This window comes from Numenius arquata, chromosome 10, assembly GCF_964106895.1.
Source record: "Numenius arquata chromosome 10, bNumArq3.hap1.1, whole genome shotgun sequence".
NCBI lineage: Eukaryota > Metazoa > Chordata > Aves > Charadriiformes > Scolopacidae > Numenius > Numenius arquata.
In genome coordinates, this window is record NC_133585.1 from 28,468,261 (window position 1) to 28,495,977 (window position 27,717).

General features: G+C 37.2%; 1 protein-coding gene across 1 annotated transcript in view; it reads left to right on the forward strand.

Moving 5' to 3' along the window:
• The window catches only part of FREM3 (FRAS1 related extracellular matrix 3), a 65,953-nt gene that overhangs the window by 20,553 nt on the left and 17,683 nt on the right, over nucleotides 1-27,717 (forward strand). The window contains exons 3-11 of the mRNA XM_074154977.1: nucleotides 7,785-7,931; nucleotides 10,369-10,599; nucleotides 10,855-10,980; nucleotides 13,994-14,245; nucleotides 21,528-21,677; nucleotides 23,853-24,062; nucleotides 25,261-25,458; nucleotides 26,059-26,223; nucleotides 27,018-27,200. Of these exons, the coding sequence (XP_074011078.1) occupies nucleotides 7,785-7,931; nucleotides 10,369-10,599; nucleotides 10,855-10,980; nucleotides 13,994-14,245; nucleotides 21,528-21,677; nucleotides 23,853-24,062; nucleotides 25,261-25,458; nucleotides 26,059-26,223; nucleotides 27,018-27,200 (1,662 nt within the window). The remainder of the gene's footprint in view (nucleotides 1-7,784; nucleotides 7,932-10,368; nucleotides 10,600-10,854; nucleotides 10,981-13,993; nucleotides 14,246-21,527; nucleotides 21,678-23,852; nucleotides 24,063-25,260; nucleotides 25,459-26,058; nucleotides 26,224-27,017; nucleotides 27,201-27,717) is intronic.

Genomic DNA, 27,717 nt, shown 5'->3' on the forward strand with positions numbered 1-27,717 from the left:
TCTCTTTTCTCTTTTTTTTTTTCTGAGTCTTTCCAGACAAAGGGACTTTTGTGAAATAATAACTAGCAAGCTCTTATTTCCCATCTGTCTTGGATATACCTTTGTTGGACCGCAGGCCTGATTTCAGGGTAGTTTATAGTTCTTTGAGCCACCTGATTACATGAAGAAAATTATGTTCTTAAATTAAATGAGGAGCAGGAGTTAGACTTAACTCATTACAAGCAGAGTATGACAGAGCATGTATGTGGATGACCTCTAATAAATTTTGTTGTATCCCTGTAATGATACTCTGAGGAACAACTGGAAATGCCTTGGATGGTGGTAAGGAGTGTCTTTGTATCTTTGTAGCATGCATCCTTCTACAGTAGCTCTGTCTCAGTCCCTGCTCCATCTCCCCTTCCTGAACCCTCCACTTTTAAACTTTCCATCTCTTTCTAAAAAGGGGGCTGTTTCTAAATAGAGCATGTCCTGGCTAGACTACAGTTATCTACAACTGAGGCTGTTAGAAAAACAGTCAAAAATTAGACAAACTTCTTTTCTTCCTATTTTTCTCCTGATTGTACTATGAAATGCAACTCCCCTCTACCAACAAAACTGGTTTATGTAGAAGTGCAGTGATGATGGTTTGTTGCAAATACCAAGTCCCTTTTTTCCAGAACAAAAATTCTTGGGCTTCTCGTGAACTCCTATTCTTGAAAACATTTACAGTCTCTGGAGAAGCAGTTAGTTTGAGAGCTGCTTTTACCATCTGATCTCTTGCGGTGTGTTCATGTATCTGAAAAGCTCTAAGAACTAGGAATGCCTAGTTGATGGAAAACAGCTTCCCGGCCATGCAAGCTAGACCATGTTCCTCCATGCTAACACTTACAGCAAATTGGAGCACAGCTTTTGTGTTCCAGTAAGCTACACTGGCATGGATGAACAGTCTGTGATGATGACTTCCACCGGATAAGTAGTTTTAGTATAGAATCAGTGCAGCAAAGCATGTTATTGTGAGGCTTTAAGGAAATTTTTTATCTTGAGTTAATGGCTTCCAGGAAGAGAAAGACTATAAATGATACAGTGTAAATGACAAATTTTAACAGAAGCATACAATAGTTGATTTAGGTGGAGGATGACCGAGTCTGGGCAAAGATTACTAATTTATGATAAAAACAGGCCAAAGCAAAACAACTATGGCAAAGAACATGAGTAAAAACACTGGAGTCGCAAATGAAGTAACACTCTATCCTGATTGAGAATATGGCAGCACATCAGGTTGGTTTTTTTTAATAAAATGTATGTAGTTTTTGTTATATTGATAATACACTGCAACCCTCCAGTCCTGGAGTGGGAGTGGGGAAGGGTGGGCAAGCGAGTGCAAAGATGGGATGTGACTTTTGGTCTGCTGCACAGGCTCGCCTCATGTTTCACTGCAGGCACTGGCTCATCATTCTCATATTACAAATCTTTTAGTCAACTTCCAGGTCTCTTGGAATTTGGGAGGATGAGAAGATGAAATCCTCATAATTGGGTTAGATTTAAAAGCAGAGGGCCAAGGTAATTCAACCTGTGCACGCCAGCCCTCCACCACAAGCTGCAATAATGAAAGGTGGCTCCAATGAAATATGAACAACAGTGTGCCTGTTCTTTTAACCCCCCTGTCCAACCACATCAAACAGGAAAAAAAAAAATCTTGAGCATAAGCAGTTTTATGTAGATTCATTAAGGCTTCCATATTTCTTGATGATAACTGAAATCAGGCATGAATTATAAAAAAACCTATTTAAATACTGATTTGAAGGCCACGTAAAAGTCTTGACTATGGTGCAGTACCACTGTTTCAGATTTGTGCACTCAAAAAGATCAGGTGTGCTTTTTTGTCAGCTAATTTTCGCTCTTTTGATAATTAGTGCTCTTTTCTAACACAATTTTTTCCTGTTTTTGACTTGCATGCGCTTAAAGAAAAAGCGTGATACTATACAGCAGCCACTTTTGACATGTATTCTGCACTTTGCATTTAGATATTTCTTTTTAAAAAGGGGTTTTATAACTTGGTTACTCTTTTTTTTTATTTGTTTGTTCTTCAAAGTAAACTCTAAGGTCTTCTGAAAAGCTGGCATGTCCTTACAATGGAATTTATGTTATAATCAGACTTAGGGTATTTGGGTGAACAGAGCTTTAGAAAGCCATTCCACCAATAATTTGATGATTCTCTAGATTTTCCTTTACCTCAGATAGAAGTAGCTGCTTAGAGTAGGCCAAGGAAGATGACTTTTTCCTGAAAAAGGTGGTTTTTTTCTAGGTTGATAGCTTATGCTGTTATTTCAGCTCTTGAGACAGTCAGGAGAGGAAAATCTACTAATAAGGTCAAAAGTAAAGACAAAGACCTAGTCCTGTTTTACATCTTCTAATTTTGCAATTTGTGCTTACAGTACTAATTTTATAGAAACAATTTCTAGAATTTAAAAAATAAATTATTTTTAGGAACAGTAACTCCATTTCTGAATTTTCAGTCTGAGGTTATTGCTGACTGTTTGTTTGTTTGTTTGTTTAAAGTTTCTTGGAAAATATTTTTGTGAGAACAAAGTTTTCTTGAGTCTGGTAGCATGTCTGCCTGCTGCTTGTCTGAGTTAGACCTTCTGTGCATGCCAGACAAGGAAGGAAGATAAAAGAAGATTAGGGATTAATGGCAGCTGTTTTAGTTGGCCTGCTCAGAACAGCCACTTTTTCCTTCAGAGCAATAATGTTTGCTCATTAGAAATACCAGACTGAGAATATTCAGTCATTACAATACAGCCTGATACTGTCGTACACACCGAACAGCAACAACAAAAAAATTACCAAACCCCGTTCTAAGTCCATTTATGTAAATGCAGGGGGAAATGAGATATCTGCTTCTGGGGCCGGGGAGAGTGTTGTTTTGCTTTGTTATGGAGTTTTTTTTCTTTTTTTAGTTTCTTGGAGCATGACTTCTCTGAAAAAATAATTGCTTGAGCCATAGTACAAGATTAATTTTGTTCAAAATAAAGAAAAAAAACCTGCCTAATTCCCCACAAATCCTACATTTTCTGACCTGCTATCTGTCCCTTGCCCAAGAATTTGTGAAGATTTTTGGGTGGTAGGGGGATGAGTACCCATTTGTGACTTTGCTATCCCTTAATTTTTTAGCTAATGTTATGAATTAATTTAGATTTTCCCTTCCCTCTCATCTCCCTTTTTAAGTTTTCCAGCATTTGGAACTACTTCTCTTTCATACACATGTATATTTACTTTCTGAGCTGGTAAGTTTTGTTCTTTCTTCGTTCTGTTCTTCTCCAACTTTTCATTCCTTTGATTTTCTCCACTGTTTATTCCCTTGAACTGCTTTCTATCTTTCTGATCCCTTTCAGTAAATTTTAGCTATTCAGCAAATCAAAGCCAACTGCAAATATGCTTTTATCCACAGAGCAGCTGTTGTAAAGAAACATAACTTCCCTTGAAGGAATTGATAGCTTAGGTGGTTGGCAGTGTTTCTAAACCAATGTCTGAGGTGGTGGTCAGATGGACTTTTCATCAGAGCAAAAAAGAAAGAAAGTGTCCTGAAATTGGGTTATTAATGTACTATTTTTTACTAATTTAGAACTGCTGAATATATACTTATGCTGTCTGTGAGGGTTACATAAAGAAAATCTATGTTTCATAGCATGCAGGACCCATGTGACAAGCACATGGCCAACTTTTTCCTCCTTGTATTTATCTAGCCTTTTTCCCCAAGATCTAATAGCACTTGGCGTGACATCAACCCTTGCTTAGGGGTAATAAGACCAAGAAAACATAAACTAGAATAGTATTTTTAAGGAAGACACTGAATATGGAGGGCTGTCTTTCATGAAACTCCTGAGATTTTTATGAGGTTTTCTTTGATCAGAAAAATCATTCTGGCTTTGTTAGATTTATGAAGTTGATGGTATGAGACATCCCTTGAAGGCTTCCCGCTTTGGCCAGGAAAAGGCTGATGGACTATGTGCTGAAAGAGTTACGGCCTTATTAGTTATAATATCTTATTGGAGTACCTTTGTTTATCGTAACTGTAGAAGTGGCAAACATCTAACTGCATACTGGCCTGTTTTTAAGATATGGTTTGTTGTCATTTTCAGTGTTCTCTGTTTCTCTGAAAAATGCAAATGTAAAATACTTAATATGAATGCTTAATTTTTCCAGCAACTGTCCCTACATGTATATTCCTCCTAAAAATTGCAAAATGGGAACCTGCAAGATTTTACAGCCTCTGACTCATATGCAAGTAATCTGATGAATTTGTAGCTTAGAAAATAGAAATATTTAAACATACATTTGGAACACACTTTACAGAATAAAGGTCTCCTGTTTGTTATTTTTAAAGTAGAAATACTAAATCCTCAAGTGGGTTCCTTATACTACACTTTATTATTTGTTAAAAAACTACAGAAAATATATTAACTTTAAAATTTAACCACCTCCTGCTGTAGTCTTTTCCCAGTTCTGAAGTAAGGAATGGGTGAAGAAGTTGTGAGGAGGTAAACAAGTGTTGAACCTCGTATTAGTATTGGGCATAGTACAAGTTCCTCAGCTATCCTTATTTTCACTGAACTTAAGCAACCCAAGGTTGGGAACCTGCTGTTGGAAGTGCACCTACCAAATGAGATGTCTGTTTGGAAAGGGCAAAAAATTGTCTAGAAGTTTGTATGGGTATTTTTCTATTTGCATATTCCAGACGTTTGTCTTCTGGGATGCGAAGTTCTGTGATATTCCCTGTAATAGGAAATTGTATCAGTCTACTTTGAGCCTACTTTAAGCCTACAGAGTGTTTGGGGTCTGCTTTTGGGATCATTTCATTTAATGCAGGAGTTCACAAAGAGCCAGGTGTTGAGTTCAGTTGGATGTGACATACGTACCACTGAAAAGTGATGTATATCTTTAGCTCTCTTGCTCTTTGATCTTTCCTAGTGATGATGAAAGCAAAAGACGTTTTCTAACATTTGTGTCATCAACTCCAGAAGTCAGTCATCAGATCCTTTGATATATACTGTGCTGAGATTGCCAATACTATAGGTGAACATATGCAATACTCTCCTGTCCCCCCGTCCCCCTCCCCAGTGTTTCCCAACAGTATGGTTTTTTGCATGTACTGAACGCTAAAAATAGCGGTTTGTGGGGTGTTTTACTTTAGTTTTTCAGCAACATTAGGTTGTGACTAAATAGTCTGGGGATAGTTATATTGGAGATTAACCTTCCTAAAACCCTTCCCTCTCTGGCAGTAGGAGCAGACATTTCCAAAAGAAAATATCTGTAGAATACCTGAAGAGTGATGAATATGTCTTTGCTAAACAGCCACATATAACAGTGCATTTACCTACACATATAAGTGTGTTTTGTATGTATGGAGGAGGAGGCTGTATGTGTTTTCTATATATGTAGGGGAGGGTTTTGCAGTGCAAATGGATGACAGTACCTGTGACTGGAAACAAGTGTGCAGGTGGACCCATCACATCTGGGGTTTAGCTCTGTATAGATCTATATAACAGTTCATCAGTAATTTCACACTTGAGAGCTAGCTTTTGACTGCAGTTGTTCACTAGTAGGAAATTGGCTGGTTTATCACAAATTTATTATTGAATAAAAGTTTTTTCATGTTGTGAGCTTTTTGATTGGTTTTGGTTTTAATCTAGCCTTAAGTTGGAGTTTCCCTTTTTTTCCAGTCCTTTGTTTCAAAACTGATAAGTCTTTGTTAATTTGGAGCACACTCTAGTCAGTCTTATTTGTAAAAAATAGGGGGAGGGGAGGGCAAAACAAAACCACTGAAGTCTGTCAAGAGATGAAGGCTGTGAAACAAACAGCCACCAGGAAAGATGTCTAGCAGAAATATAATGATCATGCCGAAAAGCATTTTTTCAGGAGAAATAATGTCATTCATTGGGATGTTTCTAGGATAAAAAGATGCCTTTCTATTTTCTGTAGGGGAGTAGTCACCAAGAAGTACGTATGAACTATGCTTTCAGAGGTATTTTTCCAGCCTACGTGCAGCAATACAGTGTCAGCCAAAGCAGCAGCCAAACAGCTAAACAGTTTTTTGAAAATACTCCAGTTGGTAAATAGGTTTACATTTCAGCTTGCAACCAAGGTGATGTTTCAGAAATCTGGAGTTTTTTACTGCTTTTTTCACAATGTTGCTGAATGACTTGCATCTTTTGTTCGAAGGCACACTTAATTCCAAGTTGTAACTACTTAAAACATCCTGAACTTGATTCCAGGCTCATAGGTTTCATGCAGCTGTAAGCTCACTAATTACTGGAATTACTTGCAATATATAATCTAGAGTTCCTTCCAGTTAGCAGAGGAGTCCTATGCTGGACTTTGCCCGGTGCTTTTTGAGAGCCTGAGGCATCTCCCATAGAGATAATATTAGTATAAGAATTCACAATGTTGAAGCAAATGAGTATTATGTGGTGATTTTGATTAGATGTTAATTGGGCACTAGTGGAGAATTAGGTCCTTTATTCCAAAAGTTTCATGCTAATTTTATCCAGTGCTGAATTAGTCATTTGATCTGATGTTGTCACCCTTCTGTAACAGAAGTACATAATTATAGAGCAAAAAGTGATTTTTATTTTAAAAGAAAAATATTAACCAACATAATTTTTAACAAAAAACCCTCCAAATGCTAGCAGGATACAATTTTCTGTTTTATTAAATTGTCTGTTTCAATAAGTAAAGGCTTCTTAAATACCTGAACTACTCTTTTTTTGCAAATTTCTGTTCATTATGTGGAAAATTATCAGACAAGTGTAAGGCAGAGTCTTATTAGTTCTTGATGTGAAGAACCTTTTGTCTATACCTTGTCAATTATCTATAAGCAATGAAAACTTTCTGAAATTAGATGCTATAGTCTTGATTACAAAGTGTACTGAATGCAGCATAAGGCCTAATTTTGCTACAAAAACTAATTAATGAGCTGGAAGCTTATGGCTACAGGACCATTTGTTATTTGATAATCTTGGTTGTGTGGAAACACGGGATTTGCCAGATCACATAAGAATTTTACAGAATACTTCTAAAGAGTTAATTTTTCAAAACAGAAGAAAATTACAACCTAAATTTTGTTGGCTTTGTACATTTTAAATAGCATTACATTCATAATTTGATTTTTTTCAGCCCTCCTTCATGTAATACAAAATAGCCACTGTTATTAGTGATTTGTTTTCCCGAAAGGGAAGAGCAGAAGCTTAGTTGCCGTTTCCAAATATTTTTGCACAAACAATCAATATATAATTCATGACGTGGTATCTCCCTTATGTGATACTACGTGTTGCCTCCCTTTACTAGGAGATGCTGAATTCAGCTTGTGCTTGTGTTTGATGTTGACAGGCACATACTAGCATTGTTGGAAAGAGTAATGCGAGACTACAATGTGACCCACCTAAAGTCTCCCAAAGAGTTATTTTCACAGCTTAATCCCACTCCTGACAGAAATAATCTTTGTAAAAGTAATCTTTGACAGTTAATGGGTAGCTTAACTAGGCAGCTGGTGCACTATGACACAGCCTGTGACCCCTGAACTAGCCTCCAGCTTCATGGAAGACGTGTGCTGGTCAACTCTGGAAGGTCTGGGAGAGGGGACCATTGTGATTCATGTGATGCACCTCTGTCCCTCATATCTGCAGGTGAAAAAGCAGGCTGGCTTTGTCCTGAGGTGATATAAATATACTTAAGCAATGACCTTATGGAATTCTAGTTTTGTTTTGCGAACTGTATGTAGTATTCAGGATACTTTTTCTGTGACACAGGAGGGAACATGTTAAAGAGCCAACCATTTCGACTGAACTGGGCTTGGATTTCATTGGAGAAGGAGAACTATGTTGTAGATGAGAACTCCAAGTTTCTGGACGTGACCATCAGACGCAGAGGATATTTGCGAGAAACCTCTTTTATCAGTAAGTAAATCTTTATTGTTTGAAGCTTCTTGCACCAAGAAAAGGCAGCTGTTAGGGAGCTGTTCCATAATAAATGCCAAATAATGAGAATAAGGATGGTATAGATTTTTATTGCTCAGGCTATGTGCTTCATTTTCCACTGCTGTCACCCAGAAATCTGAATATGTATATTAGTAGATGTAAGAAAAAAAATCAGTAAAATGAACTTCTGCTGTTCGCCCAGTATCTTTCTCCTGAAGTCACGTGCCGGACAACAAAAGAGAAATTGGGATACTCTGCATTATTGATTTTGGCAGGAGGATACATTTCATAATACATTAACTTTAGCTATAAGTAATCAAATAAGTTCCTGAAGTAGCTGGTCTTTGCTTGCAGAACCAAGTTGTGGAGAAGTTAGTTACAACTTCTCATTTTACAAGGGCAGTGTCATGTTGGCCTTTGAGTGACGAGAAAATTTGAAAGCTACTTGAAATCCTCGAAGGGTCTTCTGCTAGCAGAGGTGGCAGGTGCAGAGCACACTGAAGTTACCAGTGTGCTATGATGGGATAGCAGAGTACCCAATCGTGACCAGCTCTGCAAAGTAAATGGGAATTATAGAAATCTTTGCATCAATGGAGCGGCTCAAGGAGCACTGACCAGAAAGGTCTTTTTCTCCCTGATTTAATAACAAAAAGAAAAATTGTTCTAAGTTTTAGGGTTTTTAGAATTTAAACCCATGTATGACAATATTTGCTTTGAGCAACACAAATATATTTGGCTATTATCTGAGTATTAATTAAATTGGCCATTTAAAACCTAAGCAGTTGTGGGAATTTAGGAATTAAATAATTTAGGAATGATTTCATGCTCCACAGCATTCAGAAACTCTTTGCTAGCCATCAGATTCTCCAACAAACATGTAGGCCATTGACTTGAGAAGGATTAATCATTCTCAACTGGGGAGGTAAAGTGACTCTAAATCGCTGGTGTTGAACCTTAATAAAAAGATGCTCATATATTTGAACTAATGCTGGATTGAAACCCAAAGGCAGTAATGAATTTCAAAACCCCATGGTGAGTTACAGATCTTCATTTCATTACATTCACAGCTGGATTCTGCTAGTATGTGTGCACCTTTGATTAAAACAAATGAGAAACCTAGCTATAAAAATATCCAGGCTTAAAAATGTGTAACAACTCTCTGTATTTAAAAAAAAAAAAATCTTGAGTGCCTTCCTACAATATTTTTATGTATGATACAGTCTCACTTTAAAAAAAAAATGGAAAAAAAAAATTGAATGTGCTGCATTAAGTAGCAAAAGCTGAATGAATCCTTATGTCAGTTGTAGCATCCTGGATGCGAGTTTCCAATAAAGCGTCTTCACATTTCTATATATTAGTTTTACTCTTTCAAAACAGTCATGGTTTGTCATCATTTATGAACTCATACTGCAGCAAAAGCAGTCTGATCTGAATAGCAAACAAAACCTACTTTGAGTTAAATTCTCATCTGCTGCTTAACTTTGAACTAAATGCATTCATCTCTAGACCTAAAATCTCTATGCAACTCCATTCTGTGGATTTTATGAAGATGAGAATGTGCAGTCTTTAAAACCTGTGCAATTAAAAGTTTCTGCTTGGATAATACCCCTGCAGAGAGGATGGATATGTGAGTAGGTATTGCAGTTTAGACTTACATGAGGAAGGAAAAATGGGGGTGGGAGAGAAGGAGCAAATTTGCATAGTGTGGTGGACCCAATAAACTCTGAGAACATTGTTCTATCACACTGAGCAGCAATTCTGCATCAAATGTCCAGTTATTTACTCACCTAACGAGGAGAGCATCTACAAAAGCAACACTTGGGAGACGGCAAAAGTCATTAGGACATGTTTAATGTACAGGTAAAAGTGATAAAAGAACTTCATAGATCTTAAATGTGTATAAGTACAGCACAGGTACAGAGCAGTGACAGAAACTGTAAGCACAAAGTATTAAACATACAATGATTAATTTCTCTTTGACATAAATTTCTTAACAGGCTGATATATCTTTTCTGAAAGCATAACTGGAAAACTTGTTCCATAAATTTTTGTATAGATGGGAAAATTGGCCCTGTTGAACAATTCTGTTCAGTCATATTTGATAAATAACCTCATGCCTCAGTAACTTTGTTGACGCTTGTATAGGTTTTAAGTGTCCAGCAGGTGAAGTCAATGGAATTTTTCATGCAAATAAAATTCTATATGCATACAAATGTTGGCAGGACCCTACCCTAATTACCTATTTTTATTATGAGCTATGCAACTATGTTAGAGAAAGTGTGATACAACTATCCTTATTTTTTTCTGAAGGTCAATAACTGCCAGATTAGCCTTTTAAAAATATTTTTTGTGGTTTTTTTAATTTTATTAAAATACTAAAATGTATGGAGAATAATTCCTCTGAATTTTTATGCAGGTATTGGAACCAAAGATGGTACAGCAGTAAAGGATAAAGACTTCAAGGGTAAACCTCAGAAACAGGTCCAGTTCAATCCAGGACAGGTTTCGGCTGCCTGGAGAGTGAGGATATTTTCAGACAATGAATACGAGGCATCTGAAACATTCCAGGTTGTTCTGTCGGATCCAGTTATGGCTGCCCTTGAGATTCCAGCAATAGCAACGGTTGAAATTGTGGATCCTGGTGATGGTATGTATCACTTCTTGTTCCCTTAGAATTTGTGCTTAGGTGCAGTAATGTTCACTTTTGGGTTCTGTGAGTACTGGTATAACTCATCCATCTTCGCTCTATTGTGGTTCGGCCCTATCTTAAAGCTTCACCTAGCTGAACAAGGAATTTGTGTTTCTTTTTAAATCTCTTCCCTGGCTAAATTCATATTCTGTATGTAATGTCATACAGGTGTTCAGCCATAGGCCTCTCTTCTCTCATCGTATTTTTCTTCAGTATCTACAGTGTATATTCCTCAGCTGGAATATAGAGTAGAGGAAGATATAGGTGAACTGCTGATTCCTGTTAGAAGATCTGGAGATGTCAGTCAAGAACTGATGGTCATTTGTTCTACACACCAAGGTATGTTATCTGTCTAGGTAACAGATTATTCAGCATAATGTTCATGTTTAGGTAAATAAGAGTGCAAGTGCAGTTGTTAGTCAGCAAGTATTGCCACGTACTTCAGTAGCTGGAACAAGTGATTTTTGCAGGCAACTTATGTATGTTTAGTTCTGTGCTCAAAGAGTGTTTTAAAACCCAAAATGTAAGAATATGAGTGTGTGCGCATGCACATATATATGTGTATACATGTATATATGCATACATATATGTGTGTATATATATGTATACCTCTTTTCAAGGAGTTACCATTTTTTTCCTGTGGCTTTTCCTGCTGAGGAGGAAAGTCCTATCCCTGAAGCAATTGTTTAGAGGGGAAAAAGGATTCTTCTAGTCTCAAGCCCTGTCCCTCTCCTGTTCTTGAGGATCTGACTGATCATTGCACCTTTGTATATATCCTGAATGAGAACTGAGGTCTCCAGTGGGAGGCCGTTCCTGTCATCAGTGTTTTGCTTTTTGACTACATAGCTGGAAGAAGACAAGTCAGGGCTTCGGTTGATTCAGCAAGACCTAGTATTTCAAAATTGCCAGACTACGGGCATTGAGTATCACTTTTTGTTTAAACGTAACTGACACAGAAGGCTGCATGAAACAATAATCTGTCTTAATAACACTTTTAATCTCATTTGTGAATCTGTGTTATCAAAGGTGGCGATGTATGGGGTTGGTCATGAACCACAGAGAAGAGATGTAGATTTAGAACTAAACCATTTCTAAAGTCAAATGAGATTTTGGGTCTTGTTTAGGTTAGAAGCCAGCTATAAAGTTCAGATCACAACCCTGTCCTCACAAGAGATTCAGAGATGTGTGAATGTAAGCTTGTGGTGGTGTGCTGACTTTCAGCATGGTGATAGTCAGTCAAATACTATAGTTAATACAGACGGGTAATCGATAGTAGGATTCTTTCTTCAACTCATTTGAATCTTAAGTTTTTCAAATATAGTTATTGACTACAAAATAAGCTTGCTATAAACTGAAAAAGAGAGATGGCAGAGGAGAGAAAATACTAGATATTGTAAAAATATGAGGTATTAAAAATATATCAGATAATTCTTAGTCAAAACTAAAATGTGCATTCAAAAAGAGATTTAATGAAGGTAACGTAATGGGCATTTATAAATGAAACCAGGCTTAAGATGCAGGTCACCATTTATTCTAAGCAGTGAAATACTAAAGTTTTGACTGAAAAAACCTAGTCTTCTTATAGAAGTCTTCTATCAGCTGGTCACAGCTTGAGATACCAGCATTCTGCATGCTTCATGGGCAGGGAAGATGGGGGATCGTCCTCAATTCTGTGACTTATTTAAACTTCTGGTTCAGAAAATCCCTTTTAAAGTCTTTTGTTTCTATTTCACCCTTACCTGTAAGAGTCAGCCTGAGTGGTTGGCAGGAATCTTTGGAGTGTCAGGCATTCACAGGTCATTTGTTCCTTCCTCAGTGACTTATAAGGGCTTAGAGGATTTTCCCCTCTTTTGTTGTGTATTGAGGCACAGAAAATCTTACTCAGTTACTTAAGGCTTTTTGTCCTTGTAGGCTGCCAACCTGTCTGGCCTTAATAAACGCTAGCCATTTACCCAAATGCACAATTGCTGTAATTGTTGTTATGATCTGTGTTTTTCATAAACATGCTGCAGTAAAATAATTTTTCTCAAAGTTTTAAACATGATAAGCATGGTAAACATGACACTGTCTCTCATTTAATCTTTCTCAGCCTGCTTAATAAGTGTCTGACACATTACTAACCCCTGTCTGTTAAAGGAAGGTAATCAATGCATGTTGTGTGTACTTATGACCTCTGAAAATCAGGCCACCTACATACTCAGAATTATGTGGGTTAGAAAGGACCTTGAGAGGTCTCCAGTTAGATCTGCTCCTCAAAGCAGGGGCAGCTCTGAGGTGGCAGTGGGTTGCTCAGGCTTTTGCCCTTAAAATCCCTGCATACCCAGGGCAGGCCACTGAGGAACTCCACTAGTAACTGGCCTTCAGGTGGAATACAAACTATTAACCACCACCCTTTGATCCTGGTGATCTAGCCAGTTTTCACCCAGCTAGCAGCCCACCCAATGAGATAGTAACATCCCGATTAGCTTCAAGGATGCTGGGTAGTGCAAATCCACAGCACTTCTTAGGTTCATATTGCATATAATCCTTGCCTTTTTTTTTTTTTTTCTTTTTAACAAGTATTTCACACAAATAAACACAGCAGAAGTAAGTGGGAGGGATTTTTTTTCCTCCCACCTTCCAAGAATCACACAATGAGGTAAATGTGAAGTTCAAATTCACGTTCATTTGTTCAGGAGTAGCCCTCGTCCTAAGGTCCCTGTGACTTTCACAGGCATTCTGATCCATGAAAGAATAGTATGTAGAAGAGAAAAGGGAAAACATCTTGCCATTTTTCAGTGCAAATGTTATGAAATGTGGTCAGTCGTGTGATGTTAAATCTGATGTGGTTCCACGTCCTCATCTTTCAACAGCAAAACCTATTTGGGGGTTTTGCCCATGGCCTCTCAGAACTGCTCTTGTACTTTCTTCTTCTTCCCTCATAAAATTGCATTTTATTGTGAATGTTCAACTGCTGATGGGGCTGTGCTCTACATAATTCGTATCAAAGCGTATTTTTGAGAGGTTTGTTGTGTTGTTTTTTTTTAATTAGTTGACTCACTTCTCTCACCTGATTGAAGTGCAGCCCCATGAAAAAAGTTGAGTCAGGATAGCTGGAGATAATAGTGAATTGGGAGCAGGAATGGTTTCATGAGGGTGCTAGGTGATAAGAGCCCCGTGAGCCACTTTGCTACTGGAGAAGTTGTGATTATAAATAGGAAGAATTTCTTGTGTTTAACTTGTTACCAAAGCCCACTTATTAGTCAGTTCCAGCATAAAATACTTTTTCTGTGTTTGTTTCATTTTTTGTTGTTGTTCTGGTTCTTTAAAGTCCTGAGTCCCTGTAATTCATTTTTCCCCTCTCTCCTCATAGGTTCTGCTACTGGCACAGTACCATCCACTGTCTTGTCTTACTCTGACTACATCTCACGTCCTGAAGATCATAGCAGCATAGTTCATTTTAATAAGGATGAGACTGAGAAAATCTGTCGTATTATCATTATTGATGACTCACTCTATGAGGAAGATGAGACCTTCAATATTTCTCTGAGCATGCCAGTGGGTGGCCAAATTGGCACTGAATTCCCAAGCACTAAAGTAATAATCTTGGCTGACACAGATGATGGTGAGTATGAAGAAGCAATTTTGTTTTGCTGGGGCTTTCCTCTTTGGAAGTTTTACTGACTAAATAATCTCTTCCGCTGTATTTTTTTGGTTTTTAAACAGCTGAAAACTTGGGTCCGGGGTTTGTTTACTCAGTAGGAAAACTGGCAGAACAAACATGAGCTATGTTTAAGATACATTGTAAATATGTATCATCCACTTTATGTTACGCTGTTTTGTAATTGCATTAGGAATTGAGGATTAGATTTTATTTTCTTTACTGGCATAGGACTAGATGGCTGTTTTATTATTACTATTACAGATCTGAAGTAAATCTGTAAGGATTAGATTTACTGTTACTGCAGCAGAGTCTGTGATTACAGTGATTTACACAGGTATAAGATTAGTTTTGGGACAATATTGTAGGTGAAAAACTTTTAAAGTAGAAATGCAAGTCTTCCTTTTTTATTATAAAGTTGCAGACACAGAATTCAGTTCAAGAATTGATTCTATTAGATAAAAGCAGAAGAAAAGCCATGTGCTTTATTGTCATACTTCTATTTGTTCTTTTAGTCCCTGTCTAAATCTTTCTTGCTAATCCAATATTGTGAATATAATTGTGCTAAATAAGGCAGGACAGCTGAAGTATGCAGACCAAACTTGGAATGATTGTTAGGCTCAGCAAAGGAATAAGGCAATAGTAAGCCTGAAAGTACCTCTTCCCAACTGGAAAAAAAGTTGAGCACGTCTTTGATATGAGATGTGGCTCTATTCACACAATCCTTTGGTAAAGTTAGTCATGATGAGGTGTGCTGTAATGCTTCTAACAAGGGCTGGCGAACCCTACAAGGAGAAAAAGAAAGAAATTGAGAGACAAATACTTTAATATATATATTAATATAATTATTTGCATCGTTAAGGGATAATAATAATCCTGTGTTAGCCAACCCTAGAAAAAAAAAAGGAAAATGGAAAATTTTATTATTAAGATCTGATAGTGTTCCAAAACTACTTGTATGGATAAGTGACCATACACAGCACACATTAACAGTGATTTGGGACATGATTAACTTTAATATAGATGAACCTGGAACATGATGCACATTTTTTGTGGGATTTTTTTACATGACAAATTTTTACAGAAATGTCCATAACATTGGCATCACTTCCAAAATATTACAGTTTTATGAACTGCTTAACAGTGCAAATAAAAAGTAGGTAACCTTGCAGCAAAGTATTAGGCATAGTTCTTCATGTGTGATGGCAAGCTCTGAGGTCTGAACCCCTTTATTTGTGAGTACAGATGGTAAAGATATAGCCGGCATTGAGTAAAGGGCAATATAGCAGATAAGCTTGAATAATTACATCCTAAGTGCTTAAATACCTACAGAGGTGTTAGGCTGCACCAGTGCAGTCAGTGGAGTTTTTGCTGAAAGCAAGATGAGGCCTTTTGACAGTGTAGAGAAGTGTGTGCAGCTCTGACCACATACAGATATATGCAGTATGAATGTGTTCCTTGTTAGTAAGATTTGGAGTAACAAATATATTTCTTGTCAACAATTTAAAAAAAAAAAAAAGACATTTTGGAGAGAAAAGGCTTGAGTTTCTTAGGCCAAAGAAAGCTGTATGTAAATGTCACAACTTTAGTGTCAATCATTTTGGCGCTGCTGCATGTCAGTGAAAGTTGAAGAATATATTAAGTGATCTGAAATAGTTTTACTCACATTAAGCTTTAAAGCAGGAAGGAAAGACACTTAAAGTGTGATCAAAGAAAGCAGACAGGTATGTCATCAGAGTTTCTGTTAGTGGAATTACTGCTGGTCAAATATTTATAGAGAGTGGTTCACAAAGTATATAACATTTCAGAAAAAAACATTCTATCAGTAAAGGTAATGTCACCATAAGGTGACATAAATACCATGGATGCAAATGTTATTAAATTCTCTTAGTCACTGCTCCTATTTTGAAAGTCTGATACCAGTGCATAGGTAGGAATGGAAATTATTTTTGTCTTGCTGGCTGTTCTGTTGAGATGTCTCATGAGAGCTTCATAGAACTTGTGAGATCACTGGTGTCCACGGTGCTACGTGTGTGTGAGGGTGGAGCAGAAAGCAGTTTCTTTGTTTTATGGTTTCAGGGTTTGAGGCTTCTTACACATATTCTGCTTAGTTCTCCCTCTCTGAAGGGCCCTACCTTGCTGCACTTTTAAATAAATGGTTCTATATAATGGCCTTACACTGGAAAATAAAGCACACCTTACGGTGACTTTTTTCTGTGAAATACATGAAAAATTTCAGTATTAGTTCTGTACATGGGCCTATTTCCATCTCTCAGATTACAACCGTAGAAATTTATCCCTTTTTAGCATCTAAAGCGTCCAAATTTCTACCGTCTCTGCTAAGGTGTGATATGGTTTGTGCATTATACAGAGGAAGGCATTGATCAAAGCTTGAAGTATGGTTTGAGAGGGATATGCCTGGGATTCCTTAAAGAGTAAACAGGCTTTATAAAGAAGGGAGTCCTAAAATTTTGCTGTCAGTGTCATAAGGAGAGGCCCACCACAGACTGCTTCAAATGAAGACCCATAGCTCCTCACAGCATCATGTTTACATGCACATGGAAAACAGGAAAAGCTCATCGTTAAGCCCCAAGAGTCTTCAGAGTCACCAGTTTCACATAACATCATGCATGAAAAACTTTAAAACTTAAATATCTCGAAAACTAATTATGACTCCATAGTCTCATAGAACTATAGTAACATTTAAATAAAGGAAAGTGTTACTTCAAGAATTAAAAAGAAACAAATTAATAGTTAAGACCTAATGTCTGTCCTTTGATCTAGGGTCTCTCCAAGCCAGAGAACAATGCAGGTTTTGTTGTAGACTCTAGATGCTAAATCAGTAAGCTCTCAGTTGTGTATCATTTTCCTGTAATGTGGGTGCCTGGGACCGCGCTGTCTGTGTCCAGCTGAACAAAGGGTCCAGTTGTTCAGTAAATGGATTTGAAGAAATAGGTGCAAACAGCTTGTAGTTTTCTAAGCAAGCGGAAACCACATTAGCTCTTTGCTTGTATGTTGAAGTGGCATCACAGGTAGAACAGGTTTCAGGACCACAGCTTAAAAAAAAAAAAGAAAATTGACTGGCTTTCCAGGCCAAACTAACACTTAGAGCTATTATTTTATGAAGGAAAATTAATTTTAAATTAATGGGTTATGGTATTTCATAATTGAAATCACTGCTGTTTGCTGTTTGCTAAAGATCAGCGCTTAGCTCAGATTCTGTTCTGCTTTCTTAGTTAAATATTTGGTAATTAATGTAATGATTTCTTCACTGACCATCCTAAAAGGGAAAGAAGAGTATAAATACATGACTGGCCTTCACTTTTAAAACTACTTTTCTTTTTTCCCTTTTTTTTTAATTATCTTTGAGCTCTATAATAAAAATGGGTTGTGTTTCAGAGACAAGTGATTAATTTGGTGTAATAATGGAGTCACAAGTGTCATCTTCCGTGAGGGCTGGACCTGTATGTTTAATAGCCCATTGACTCATGCTTATTATCCCTATCATTTTTGGGAGAGTAGGTGTATATAGATTGGACATGCAGAAACCCTGAAGACACCGAAAATGCCGTTGAATTTCACTGGTCACGGTATCCAAGGATCAATTATCTCTCATTGCACTATATTTATATGGGAAACATGTTCATCTGAAAGATTAAAAAAAAAAAAAAAGAATTATAGAGATACTTATGGTTTTATCTTATTTTCATTTGTTTGTGTTGGAAATGAACAAAAGTATTTGCTTACTCAGTATTTTTCATTGATAATACAATAAGATTGAGAAACTTTGGATCGTTGCAGCAAGTGTTTCAATTTCTCAGCAGGAGATATCCAAAGCTTAGCAAAATTTAAGATGACAAATTACGGTGAGCATAATAGAAATGGGAAAGATGACTGTAGTAAGAATAATGTTACTGGTTATTGCATGTCCTTAAGCCACATTTCAAAACAAAAATCTTGTTATCAAAAGGAGCAGCACTGACATCTGAAGTTATAATGTTATAGTCCATATAGTTGTAGACACAGTATGCACATTCTTGGGGCGGGTGGGTGGGGGGAAGTTACTCTCCTAATTAAGGAGACCGGTACTTAAAGACCAATTCAAAACAGTTACCATGGACTGCAATAAGCTGGACTTCTCAATGTCTTAAAACTTCAAAGGAATTTACAACCTGTACTTGAAAATCCATTAGGCTGTGCCTAAGGGAAATTGATGGACTTCAGATATTTGAAAGCAGATTCCGATGTAAATAGACAAAATTAACCAGTCTAATTTTTAAAATAAATCTAGAATCTTGGATAATTCTTTCAGAAAGGAAGAAGGAATAGGAAAGAATAGATTATATTAAATTACAGGTTTTTTAAAAATATATAAATAATATTTTTCTTTTCATTACAAAGATTCTTGATTACTCTTGCCAGAGTAAAAACTTTGCAGCGATTGCCTTCATGAAATGTGGTTAAAATTGTAACAGTTTATGTCATTTTTCCAAATGATTTTTCCAGTCTTGGTTGGGGACCCCATGATTTTTCTGCCCACTCAGTTGAAGCAGGATCCTGGTCCCAGTGACAACGATATAAGCTGGAGTTCTGCCATTGCCTTGTGCAGAACTTCTGTGCTTTACACAAGTTGGTTAAACAGAACCACAACAACTTAAAGGGCATCATTAGTCACTTGGTAATCCATTAGCTATAACAAAAAGGCATGCAAGTTTGGATTTTTAGACTCCTGCTCTTTTCCCCACCATGTGGGGAAGACTTCAAGAGCAAAAAACTGCATAGCTGGTGGGAAGGGAATGTGATCATCTTTAAACTATTACCTATCACAGCAGGGGGGTAAAAACGCCAAAACTGACAAATAACTGATCATTAAAACTGCTGATTGGAAGGGTGGGAGGAAGGTGGGGAGAAAAATTTGTGTTGGGGCACTTCTTTAGGCAAAGCAAAATTTTCTTTGAAAACAGCTTGAAGTATTTAATTGATATAAAATGAGACCTTCAGTTTGACTTTAACTCAGTTATGATACCCTTTTTCTTAAAATACAAAAATACTTCAGGAATTGAAAAAGATTTTTTTCAAGAAGAAAGCCAACACCTTCAAACCCCCAAAGGCTGTGATTTTTAGCTAGAAGTCCTGCAGTCCTGATGAATAGATCTTTCCCTCTAAAAAAACCAACATTTTCAATGTGTTTTGTATTTTATTAAACTATTTAACCCATCATCAAGTGTTTGGTTTAATTCTCTAGCCTTTCTCTTGAGTTTTGGATCCAAAAGATTTGCTTTGTCAGTCATCCTGCTGGGATAAGGAAGGAATTGTTTCAGCTTGTTTAAAGGTAATCTATCAAAAAGCTTAAAATAAATATTAACGCAGTCCTGCTTGTAACACTTGTGACTCCTTAATAGAGTGTGCTGAAGCCCTCAGCTGCTTCTGCAGAAAGTCTGTGTGATTATCAGGGTTTGCCCTGATGGTGAAGTAACGCAAAAGTTCACAGTTCAGTGGCTCAAGAAAATTACAGGAAGTATCCAAAGGTGCCTGCAAGCTGGAGTGGCAATGTTTATATGAGTATGGGCCGGATGGTGTTCTGATGTTTTTATATATACATGGAGGAAGCAGATAGTGCCTCTAAGCAAATATAAAATTCTCAATTAGCTGAGTAGTGTTGGCTGTCCTTGTTGAGAAAACAACTTCGCTAGATATTCTCCCCCATTTGCAAAAGAACATTTATTTAGGTTTAGGAAGGTGAGATCCAGAATGTGAAAAATTATTACTAGGATGAGGCACTATTATTATTGAGTTGCTTCACATTATATAGAAAAACCTGTATTTTTCTGTGCTCTGCTTGGAAACTGTTTGTCCCTTCTGTAAAACTGGCTTTAAGCTCACTAATAAACTGAGCTCTGAAAAACACCAGGTAGCCAAAAATTATAAACTCTTTGTGGACTGTGGTGTTTTACTCTAAACTTCCATTTCCCAAGTTGTAGGAGACAACAATCATGACATCTAAGGCTTTTCAGAGTTCTTTGAACTTCCCCAGGAGGTACAATAGAAATGCAGTGTATTAGATGACTGCCAGGCTTTTGTGCAACTGTGGCGGGTCCACCAAAGAAGGTTCTGGCTATTGTGCTAAAATAACATCGCTGTGGTATTGGAGAGATTCTCTATGTTGTGTTAATGTAGATTGGTAGTAATATGCAACACAGGAAAAATGTGTCAGGCTCCATTAATACTGATAGCAAGATAAAGCTTACTATTGTTTAGGTGACAAAAGTAAAGGAGGCCATGTATTGAATTTAGCAGTCTCCATCCATTACTTAGTAAAAGCAGCAGGTATAATGTGTCTCCAGTGTGTGCTTCTTCATTCTTCTTGATGGGTATTCAGAAAGGCGGCTAAATTGGCACTGGTTTGAGACAGTCTTGTGATGTTTGATCTCTTATGCTAAACAACAGGGTCTGCTAAAACCCAATTTAATATTGACCTTTACCATGACCTAGATTGTGCTACTTTTTGTGTTCCCTATGAATAACTAAAGTCAGTTTACCACGCTAAAGAAAAAAACAGCTTGTAACCCTTTAATCTGCCACATCCCTGTCAAATGTATGCTTTGACAACAATTTAAGAAAAAATAAAAAAACCAACAAAAACAAGTCTAGACTCTTGAAATCCTGCAAACTGCTTTTATCTTTTAGGGAGGGGGGAAGGTATATTTAGGTTTATATTTGCTTTAATAGTAAGTTTAAAAAAAAACATTCTGCCTTGGTTTGCTTAACAAAGATACAATGGAAGAACTATCCCATGTCTTACCTCTGTGTTATGCTACATACTCACAATTTTTGAAATGGCTGTTTTACTTTAGATGATAAGGTAAATAGCCAGTAAGCTAATTGTGGAAGATCTTTGTCCACTGCAGGTAAGATCAAAAATATATAGATATAACACTTTATTTGCTTACTTCTAGGAGTGTTTAGTTTGGTTTTTTAGAGGATTAAAACACCCTCATGTTAAGTGGTAGGTAGGTGCATAATATTTATGTAAGTGGACAGTAGATGTTACTGGGAATTGCAGGGGAAATTAGTAATTTTTTTGTTGTTGTTTTGGGGTTTTTTGCAGCTGTTAACATAATAAAAGTCAAACTGCAGAGTTTGAGCACTAAAAGTCAGACTGGAGAGTTAAGCACTAAATATACATGTGTGCAAGAGCAGATCAAAAGAGACTTTCAAAAATATATGTGTTTCTCTCTGTATTTAGAACCTGCTTTGTACTTTGGTAACACTGAATATCGAGTGGAGGAAAGCGCTGGTTACGTGGAGATTTGTGTCTGGAGGACTGGAACAGATCTGTCCAAAGCAGCTTCTGTCACGGTGCGTTCCAGAAAAACAGAACCAGCGTCAGCAGAGGGTGAGTTACTCATAAAAATGTTGCTCAGGCTGTTTTAGAATATATGAGCATAAAAATGAAATATCTGGCATTCACTCTTATTTATCTTCAGTATATATATGGAGTAGAAAAGTTAATTAAAAGACATCAAACATGGATTTCTCATGCACAAAACATGATATTTGCGTCCCAGTTGTATGTGACAAGGACAGCTCAGCTAAGCTCACAAACTTTCTGATGGAGGCTGCAGAATGGATATGAATAAAATGATTGTTAATTTACTCACACCTTAACTGATGGCAGACATTGGGCAAAACAGTTGGAGTGAAAGAAAGAGTGTTGTCTTTATAGCGTTGTGTTTCCCTGGAATAAAACTGAATTTATAGCATAGATCTGCAGTTTCCCTAAAAGGATGCTTTCAGTACATTAGCCAAGGAGGCTTTATTTATCTATGAGAACTGATGTACCTGGGATTTTAGCATTTCTCAGTTATTGTGGAGAGGTACCAATAGTGTGACCTTCAACGATTTTCTCTGTCCAACACTGACCCAAAATACACAAAATCTGATGACTATCACTGTAAAACCCTATTTTTATTTCTCAGTCCCAATGAAAAGTCATTTTCCCTATCAGACTTTGAGAATACTTAGGCTGCCAAAATTTTGTGGTGCTGTTTAAATACGTTGCTTGACTTGCTAGCTGCTAAATTAATTGTATGGAGCAATTATAGCTGCTGGGAGTCAAGGAAATTGGTTGCATTAATGAGAATTTCTCTGTTCAGCCCAACAAGCTGATGACACACTGGCAAGAGACTGATAAGGCTTCAGAAATTTTCATGTTAATCGAGCTGAAAGCAAAATTGTGTTTTTTAATATGTATGTGATACATAATCAGTTTTGCTACCAAAATAACAAAGAATTACAGCAACTATTAATGCTGCAGCATGATTGAAGGAAATAGAATTTGACAGCAGTTACTGAAGAACAGAAAAGTGGTTGGTAAAATAGACAATGTATGTGATGAATATGTGAAGACTCGCTATTTGGGTAAGAAACATGATTGGGTCCTACAGGATTTTCTGCGTTGTGTATAAAGTAGCAAAATAAAGTTGCATTTCTAATTTTGTATGTATAGGATTTTTTAAAAATAATTTATGTTAAAACTTAGTTATGAGATTTGGAAAAAAATAGTTTTCCCTAAATCTTTTCCTAGTTTCAAGTATTTATAGAGTTTTGCACACAAAAAATATTAGTATGGTTATATATGAAATGCCTGTGCACACAATATTTGATTAAGGAAAGAACAAAATCTGTGCAAGAATTGTAGCTCTTCATGATGCAAACAGCCAACAGGGAGGTCAGCTTTTATGCAGAGAAGCCTTCCTTGAATCCGGAGGCTCCATAATGATGTGTAAAAGGAAAAGGCACAGTTGCTTTTCAGTATGTAAACTTCAACATACTGTGACAAAGAAGGAAAAGAATTGCTGTCATTACAAGCAACAAGTAGAACATTTTAAAGGGGATAGGGAGGAACTGGTAAAAAGAATGCAAAATTATGGGAATAGTCAGAATCTCAGTGAAACAAGGGGACACAAGCAGAAGGAAGAAGTGAAGCCATTATACATCTTCCAGTTTAGATTTAATAGTCTCATACACACACAAAATAAGTCATTTTAGGTGTTTACGCCTGCATTCAGTCTGCCCGCTTCTTTTAGGGATGAGGCAGTGGTAACAGCATGATTTCAAACTCCATGATCTAACCTAGTGCGAGACACTTTTTCTTAGAATACAGCTGGAATTATTCTGGGACAGACATCTGTTCCTTTAAAGGTAAATAGCTAAGTAAAACCTCACTTATGTAGTCCAGAGTGGAGCAAAAGGGTTAAATTGCTGTGGACATCAAGTCTGTTGTTTGTTGTTGAGGCTGTAGCCTGTTACTCTGCAGTTTAAGGGATCTTTAAACAAGTTTTAGTTATGCTGCTGGCATAAAGGGTACATGGTGATCCAGATACGTATTTGTGTGTGAGTTGCACTGTATGTTCATTGTTCCCAAATTTATTTACACGTGACAAAAATGTAAATTAAATTTTCTCCAGGACAGCAATGGAAACAGCTGCAACCATACTTCACAAGTGTAGAAGTGAATGTTAACATACAGTAGTAATTAACCATACAAGTCTTGTTTCTTCCCAAACAGCTGGAGTTGATTATGTGGGCATCAGCCGTAGCCTGGATTTTACACCGGGAGTCAACATGCAAGTGTTCCGTGTGATCATCCTTGACGATTTGGGCCAGCCTATTCTGGAAGGTCCGGAGAAGTTTGAACTAGTTCTCTGCATGCCCACAAATGCAAGGCTTGGAGAGCCTGGCAAAACTACTGTCTTTATCAATGACACCATCACTGACTGTAAGTATAAAGGGAGCAGGGGAGAGTTTTTCCAAGGGTTTTTCCTTTTAGTGTTTTAAGCGTACTTAGAAAGTGGAAGGGGTCTTTTGGCAGTAGCATAAATTACTATGTGTATAAGAGCTGTGATATATCACTTACCTCAACTACATTATAAAGATTAACGGTTGTGTGCTACACCTGAAGTTGGAACATAGGGCTACAATGTAGGTTCTTTACTCTGGCTTCTCATTATGTGCTTGAAGATCCTATTTTGGACAAGTTAACGTAATAGTGGAATTGTGCCATGAGCTAAAAGTATATTTGTTTATGCCTGGTGTATTAAGGCTATTTGAATGAATATTCATTTCGAAGGTAGAGAAGCCACAGGGATTTAATGTTTTTTTTCCCCTAGTAGTTACTTGAACAACAGAAATTGTAGGGATCTAAGTTTTTCAAATAATTATGCAGATTGCCATTGCATGAAGCTGCAACTGTATTATCTCTTCTAGAGGAGCAGTAAGGGGGAAAATAAAAAGGTAGGTGTAAAACTTTAAAAGTAAACAACACTCAACACAGCACCATTTACAGGTTCTCCAGCACTTGCTAAATAAACCGAGCTGACTCTCAGCAGTCTCAGGTTTCTGCAAATTCACTGCACTTCAAAGACTTAAAGAAGCTATGTTGTTCTAGAAAGCTCATTCTCAAACAAAAGTCTGAAGAGCAGTTACAGTTTCACTCTGAAATATTCACTTGAGGAATTCAGTGTAAAGTATGGTACTGACTTCAGTGGAGGTGGAATTGTGGTCATCACCCCCTTTTGCCCTTGTGGTCTTGTGCCTATTTCCTCTCTGCATCAAAGGTAAAAGAGACTGCCTTATAGAAAATAATCCCACAGCTCTGAAGTGGCTCAAATGCTGTTGTTGTTTTTTAAATCACCAAGTCTTATCTACTGTGAGAAGACTGGTGACAGGATTAGTATTAAGTTGGCAATTAGTTGCTGTAGACCAGGAAAGTATTTGAATTCATCTAGATTGAAAATCTGTGTTTAAAAAGCACGTGAGCTTTCTCCAGTTTATTGTAAAATGTTAGCAAATAAAATGCTGAATTAAAGAAAATTACTTTTTTTTTTTTTTTTTTCAATTGAGGAATGTGGTTAATATTTTCTGTCCATGTGTGCGTGAGGGTCCTTTTCAACTTGTGTAACATGTTCTGTTGTCAGTACCCAAAGTCCAGTTCAAAGAACCAATGTATGTGGCGAATGAAAAAGATGAACAGCTGGTGGCCCTCATTTATCGAAGTGGTGACATTAACCATAAGTCCACAGTGCGTTGCTATACTCGCCAGGGTTCTGCCCAAGTTATGATGGACTACAAGGAGAGGCCAAATACAGATGATTCTGTAGTGGTGTTTCTCCCAGGTAAGCTTTTCCCATTGGAATTAGAAAATAATGTATTACTTTTGTCTGCTAAGTAACCTGATGGTAAATAATAGCTAGACCTCCAGGACATTCTGGGAGTTGTTATGCCAGTTGAGCTTCTGTGGATGAAGAAAGCAGCATAGAACTATTTAACAAATATTTAACAGCAGCACATTCAAATGTTTTTATGGCTGAAGTTGGACAATAAAGAAATTGGTAATATTGAGTGTTCTCTGCCACACTTTTGAGCGTAGCACTTGTTCATGAGAATAAGCAGGAGTAATACTGATGCAGTGCCTTCAGCAGAGGAGAGTCGGAGCAGCAGTTTCCTTGCCGTGCAGCACCCTGGTGAATGCTGCAAGGGATGTTGCTTGGTTCCCATTGTAGCAGAATCACAGGATGTTTCCTTAGCAGAGATTGACTCAAACACAACAGAAAAATGCAGTGTGCTAGTCAGTGCTAGTCTCTGCTTCTGTGTTTTTGAGGCTGTCTTTTCTATGGCAAGCCTGGAAAAGTGTGGGGTTTTTGTTTTGTTTTTACCCTGGTCTCTTGCACTCCTGTGAAGATAATGTCTTGCCCTTGCTTCATACCTTTCTGCAGGAGAAACTGAAAAGCCCTGTGTGGTAGCTCTGGAAGATGATGTAATTTATGAGGAGGAAGAGGAGTTCAGATTGGTTCTTGGAACACCAGAAAGTGATTCCACATTTGGTGCTTCCATTGGGGAACAGAAAGAGACTGTGATCAAGATTAAGGATGAAGAAGACAGTGAGTTTTATGTCAATTGTTGATTGTATATGTAGCTGCAAATGGGAAAATGGGACTAATTCCATTCAGTGTTTGTTTCAACAGTTTTCAAAGTACCCAGTATCAAGTTTTTCAAAAAACTATCAAGTATTTTATTTTTATGTTTTGAATTTGCACCCTTTTAATCTCTTCTGAATGCATCACTGGCTCTGCCTTTTGTGGGATAATGGGAAGAGAAATTCTCATGTTTATTTCCATTCTCTTTATTGCTCTGTATGTGTTGCTTTCATAAAAGTATCATAAATTTAACTAAGTTGAAAGAATCATGGTTGCCTTGGGTCAAACTCACACCAAAAAAACCCAAACCATAGTTGATAATGCTGTGAAGTTGAAGTAATGGTTTACAAGTCAAAGAGAGTCATTTAAGAAAATCAGATTTATTCCATACCTTTGACAAAGCATTAGAATAAATAACTTATAAAAGTAACTGCTTTCTTCAACAGCTAAATGTATTTTATGTCAAAGTATTTCACTATAGACTCCACGAAAGCAAAAACCAGGGGACCATGTATTCTCCCTTCAATAATAGCTACAAACTTCTGTCTGAATTCGAGTTTCCAAAATATTTCACTTTGATCATTCCAGACAGCAATCAATAAACCATATACGTTATGACCTTCTCATTTCCTTAGGACTACCCACTCTCAGATAAGGTATTTGCACTTGGCCTAGTTGACATGAGTAAATTTTTTTTTTTTTTATTTTTAATGTTCAGGGTTTTGTTGTTGATTTGTTTGATTTTTTTTCTTGTCTAGAACCAGTGATTAAATTCTCTGAAGTAAAACACAGCATTCAGGAGCCTCAGGAACCTGGAGGAATTGCGCTAGCAAGAATCCACGTTCTGCGCCTCGGTGATAGCTCCAAAGTGTCTGTTGTTAGAGTGCACACTAAGGACGGCTCAGCCACCTCAGGGGAAGACTACAATCCAATGTCAGAAGGTAAGGGCTTCATTGGGAGTGGGGATGGGAAACATTAGTTTGGAAAGTGCCTTCCTGCAAATGGAATGCTGGACAGGGAGCTGAATTCTTGTTTTGATAACCAAATGGTAAGTATTGCACTTTAGGAGTTCCTGCTTCACCTTGTATGTTTTATAACAGGATATTTGCGATTTGAGTGTTGTCTGGTTTTGTTTTTCTCCAAGTTAGTTGTGGAACCTGTAAGGGACTGTATTAGCATTGGATTGGAGGTGAGATCCTGTTTGCTCTGGGTTACTTTGAATTTCCTAACCTGGGATGCAAACTCAGGATTTCTTCATAAGAATGAAAGTTCAGCCTAGCTCGGGTTGTTACCTGCCCGAGACATGTTTGAGCAGAATTTGGTTGTTGAGCTTTCCTTCAGGTCGCCTGAGGTGGCAGAGGGTTAGGATATTATTATGATAGACAGCTTAAGGTGATACAGGAATATGCTCAAATTCGTGGTTCTGCTATTTTAAGGCAATTATCTAGATTTATACTG